The 5,207-nt window shown below is 43.7% G+C and overlaps 1 protein-coding gene across 1 annotated transcript; it reads left to right on the forward strand.

Moving 5' to 3' along the window:
• The first annotated feature begins 3,093 nt into the window (after positions 1-3,093).
• LOC144708301 (uncharacterized) lies at positions 3,094-4,838 on the forward strand. Its single transcript, XM_078581549.1, has 3 exons — positions 3,094-3,457; positions 3,614-4,116; positions 4,761-4,838. The coding sequence occupies exons 1-3, from the start codon at positions 3,094-3,096 to the stop codon at positions 4,836-4,838; spliced, it is 945 nt and encodes a 314-aa protein (XP_078437675.1).
• Positions 4,839-5,207: the final 369 nt, after the last annotated feature.

The following is a 5,207-nucleotide window of genomic DNA, read 5'->3' on the forward strand; positions in this document are numbered from 1 at the left end:
TAGACTGGCACCGGCGAAGAGTTTGCAAGCACAATCAGCTGCAGACGCGGTGGTGGCTGGGCGCGTGGCCTGTCACGCGCGGTGCGTGCAGATGATTGCAGGCAGCACGCGGGTACCAGGGCCACGAGCAGTGCGGTGGAAGTCCGGGCACGTGGTGCTATCGGCGGCGGGCGCGGCTCGGCAGCAGAAACGGGGCGGTGCAATCCGTTGGCGAGGCTGGCGTAGTGGGTCGCGACAGTAGGCAGGGCATGCAGCGACCCATTGGCGAGGCTAGCGCGACAGATCGAGGCGGCAGCCGGGCCGCGCGGCGCTATCGAGCAGGGCATGGCTCGGTGGTAGGGACAGCGCAGCACGTCTCACAGGCAAGTTGGCGCGGCAGATCTTGGCGACTAGTGGCGCGGCAAGGGTGAAAGCGGCAGGGCGAGCCCGGCGGCGGCAGTGGCACAATCCTGGCGGCGGTGGCAGCGGTAAGGCTCCTTGGTCTTCCTCCTTTCCTCTCCCTCTTCTTCTTCCTTCTTCTTCCTTCTTCTTCCTTCCTCCGTTCACGAATGACTCTTCAACTTCTGACGTTCTTTTATTTCAACAAAATTCAAGAGTGAGTTTGGGAGGGCGCCCACCCATTCCCTTTATAGAGGAGAGACGGATGGGCCCCCTTTAAGACTACAAAATGAAAATAAAAAGAGAGGTTTGGACCCAATAACAGGAGCGGAAAATATCCTCATACAGGAATTTTTCGTCGCTACAACGTTGTTACAAAGAAGGGAAATACGAAATAAAATGCAAATGCATAAAATGAGAACGGTAAACGGGACCGAAGATGGCTCATCATTACCCGGGATATTTGAATCCAGGTGCGCGCGTCATCACCTTGGCTTGCCGTGCGGGCTGGCACGAGTCGGTGGCAGAGTCGATGATGATGCCGACTCCTTGAGCGATTATCCTGTGGTCTCGGACTGTGTCGCACCATCAGGTAGTCCTTGAAAAATTCTAAGCTGGGTGAATGTTTTTTATAGAGCCTTCCCAATTATGTCACATAGAATTTTTTAGAAAAAATGTGAACATTTAATTATATCTCCTGACATCTAAAATATCTTTTGCGTGTGACCTTCTAGGCCAATAATCTTTATTGGCATTAGAAATTAATTATCTGGTTTTTAGTATAGATCAAATTTAATGATGTATTTATTTTACCCAATGGATAGCTTGATTTTCCATCCCTTGGGTGCAAACTACACCTTGTGTTCTAGAAGATACACCACATTATGTTGATTGTCTCATAGAACCTTTTTCCTTCTCCTGCTTGATGCGCCTATGATGACTTAGGGTATGGTAAACTATCAAACCTTGATTGGTCAATAGAGTTAGTACTAATGAACTCAAAAATCATCACATAACTCTTCTTTGATATTCCACTACGTTCTCAAGGACTTCATCATATCAACTTCTTTGGTCTGTATCCTTTTATACAATTTGAATATCCTATCTTGATCAAAGTACATTTATCTATCTGGTAGACTTCATTGGTGTCTCAGGTTTAAGGTTCTACTTACAGAACCATGTCATGAATCCATCTGATTGGCAATTCGTTATAATACCATTTAAGGATTCATACAAATCAATTCAGTGAGCTCTTTTTACCAAAGAACACCCACTATATGTCATTATTGTCTACATTCTAATTGCTATGGGAAATGTGATACTCTATATATGAGTGAGAACTTCCGTCATTGGGCAATGAAGGGGTGAAGATTTGTCTTCCAATGGCCACCTTAATGCTGAACGACCAGAACTTCCATCATTGGGCAATGAGGATTGAGGATGGAGCTACATCTCGATTCACATGGTCTTTGTCTTCACCCCTTCATCTCGATTCACATCTCAATTCACATATTCTAAAAGTGATTTCTGTTTGAGCAGCCCAACGGGTTAATCATTCAAAGCAAGACCTTTCACTCTTCCAAATTGCTAAGGAACTAGCAACATTTTAAGCTGGGGGGGGTGGTATTCGATAACTCAAATATAAAGGTATTAAAAAAGAGTTCACAAAAGCAAATTTGATTCACATTTCATATTAAATCCTAACCTGCAGCTTGTGCATTTAGTGAAATCGCATGTTAGAATTATTCACATATATTCAGCTTTTTAATATTATAAAAGTATAGTTTTTGTACTTAATATGACCCACTTGGCCCAATCGGCCAAGTGGGCTGAATCTATAAATGCTTTGGACTCCTTTGTAGAACTCATCCTAAATTTTCATTTGTGAATTTAGTTAGAGGGTGAGAGGATTCTTTTCTTGCTCTCTCTCTCTCTATCTCTCTCTAGAGTTCTGAGAGTTACAGAGGGCCAAGTGGAAGGTGAATTGACAAGGCCTAAGTGGGAGAGAGAAGTCCTTCTCTCTCTACTCCCTGTCCTAAGGGTTTCCTCCTCTCTCTCTCTACGTTATAGCTTCCAGAGGTTCCAAGAAGTGGGAACCATCCAGAGTTCGTGGAAGTGGAAGGAGAGGCCTACCAACAAGGGTAAGCCGACTATTTATTTCTCTACCCTTCTCCTTGACTAATCTTGATTTCTTGTGATATAAATCAAGATTAGGTTTCCATTCTCTCTCTAGACCACCTCCCCTATGGGAATTGGGTGTTATTGGTCCAAGAACACACCCCATTCACTCACAACACCTGGCAGATTCCACAAGTGCGAGGTGAAACAGCCCATCTTGCAAATCTCGGTCGAAATTACATTTCAACCAAGATTTGTTTAGTTAAGAGTATTTGCTAATATCTCAGTCGGGTCAATTGGAACCTCTGGAGTGTAGACAATAATGACGTGCAAGATGAAGGGGTGAAGATTTGTCTTCCAATGGCCACCTTAATGCTGAACGACCAGAACTTCTGTCATTGGACAATGAGGATGGAGGTACATCTCGATTCACATGTTCTTTTGGGTGTGGTTGAAGGGACTGAAGAAAATAGAAGAAAGGACATACAAGCACTCTCCTTGATTCTAAATTCTGTCCCGAAGTCTCAAGGGAGATATCTTGACAACAAGAAAAGTGCTAAGAAAAATTGGGATACTCTTCGAGTGCTCCATGTGGGCATGGATCATGTGGTGGAGTCAACAATTCAAGCTTTGAGGAGGAAGTTTGAGATTCTCTCCATGAAGAAGGGTGAGAAAGTAAGTGACTATGCTTCACGGTTTGTGGGCATTATCACCAAGCTTCGAGATTTGGGTGAAGTTCTTGAAGATAGAGAGGCAGTGTCTAAGCTTCTCAGGTCAGTTCCCAAAGAGTATGATGCCCTAATCCTTCCACCTGAGCAATTCTGTGATTTGAAGAACATGAAGATAGCTCAAGCTATTGGGCATCTCAAGGTGCATGAGATGCAGCTTCTTGAGAGGAATGTAAGGGAAGAAGAGCAAGCTCTCCTCTCTAGGGCCTTCAATCAAGCCAAGAGGGGCCAAGGTGTGTCTTCTTCATGTGGGAGAGGACAAGGAAAAGGGCACAAAGGGAGAGGCTGAGGGAAGACTACTACAAAAGACAATGAAGATGGAGAAAGGAAGCTTTTTGACAAAACAAAAATCAATTGCTATAATTGTCAAAAGTTTTGGCATTTTGCAGATGAATGCAAGCTTCCAAATAAGAGGAGATCCAGCAAAGAGGAGAAAGCAAATGTGGCTGAGGAGGAAGAGGAATCCACTTTGATGATGATCCTATCTGATGAATGTGGTGAATCACTGCTCCTAGGAGTGAATGGAGCTACTAAAGAAGATTTATGGTATCTTCATACTGGTGCCAGCATCCATATGTGTGGGAAGAAATCTTACTTTCAGACTATGAATGAAGATTTGAAGGGGCTTGTGAGATTTGGAGACGGCTCTTCAATCAAGTATGAAGGGAAAGGTGATGTTCTTGTAAATTGCAAGAATGGCGAGCTCATGAGGTTTGTCAATGTTCTTTTTGTACCAAATTTGAAGACTAACATCTTAAGCCTTGGAAAGCTTGATGATCAAGGGTGTGAGACCAACTTGAAGAATGGATATCTTACAATCCATGACAAGAAAGGGAGACAGCTTACCAAGACTCACAAGACTAGTGGCAACATGTACATGATGAAGCTGGATGTAAGCGAGCAATGTCTTCTTTTAGGAGAAGCTGATGAGTCATGGCTGTAGCATAAGAGCCTCTGTCATCAGAATTTTGGGACTCTACAGAGGATGGCCGAAGGTAATTTAGTGGAAGGGATGCCTAATATTACTAAAGTTTGCAGAAGTTGTGTGGCGGGGAAGCAAACTAGAGCCAAGTTCCCCTCATCTACTGAATTCTGAGCTTCAAGACCATTGGAATTGGTGTATGCTGATATTTGTGGCCCTATCACACCATCAACATAAGGTGGGGGAAGGTATTTCCTACTTATTGTTGATGATTTTTCTAGATTGATGTGGGTGACTATCCTCAAGAACAAGTCAGAGGCATTTGAAGCTTTTAAAAAATACAAGTCTATGGCTGAAAGTGAGTTGCATGACAAGATCAACTGCCTAAGAACAGGTAGAGGAGGAGAATTTACGTCTGATGAGTTCTCAAATTGGTGTGAGAAAAGTGAAATTCTCAGGCAATTGACAGCCCCATATACTCCTCAACAAAATGGAGTGGTGGAGAGGAAGAATAGGACCATTATGGGTCTTGTGAGGAGCATGCTCAACGAGAAGAACTTGCCTATGGAATACTGGGGTGAGGCTGTTAACTCTTGTGTGTATGTGTTAAACAGGTCATCTACAAAGAGCTTGCGAGGGGAGACACCCTATTTCAAGTGGAGTGGAAGAAAGCCCAAGATTGTCCATCTTAGGGTATTCGGCTCAATTGTGCATAAAAAGTCCAATAAAAGACTAAGCAAACTCGAAGACAGAAGCCAAGAGATGATCTTTGTGGGGTATGGGAGAGGCACTAAAGCTTATCGGTGCCTTGATCCTACCACCAACAAAGTCCACTTGAGCCTAGATGTGATCTTTGAAGAAGGACGGTCATGGGAGTTTGAGAAATTCCAAACCAGTAGTGGTTTCTCCACTAACAATCTTATAATTTCAGGTTTAAGTGGTGCACTTGAGTAAGATGATGTTGAAGATCAAGGAGGGGCAAATTTTGATGAATAAAGGGCTCAATTTGATGCAAGTGAAGAAAGTGGACAGATTTCATCAAACGAAGACGAAGTGAGGAA

The sequence above is a fragment of the Wolffia australiana genome, chromosome 10 (genome assembly GCF_029677425.1).
Source record: "Wolffia australiana isolate 7733 chromosome 10, ASM2967742v1".
NCBI lineage: Eukaryota > Viridiplantae > Streptophyta > Magnoliopsida > Alismatales > Araceae > Wolffia > Wolffia australiana.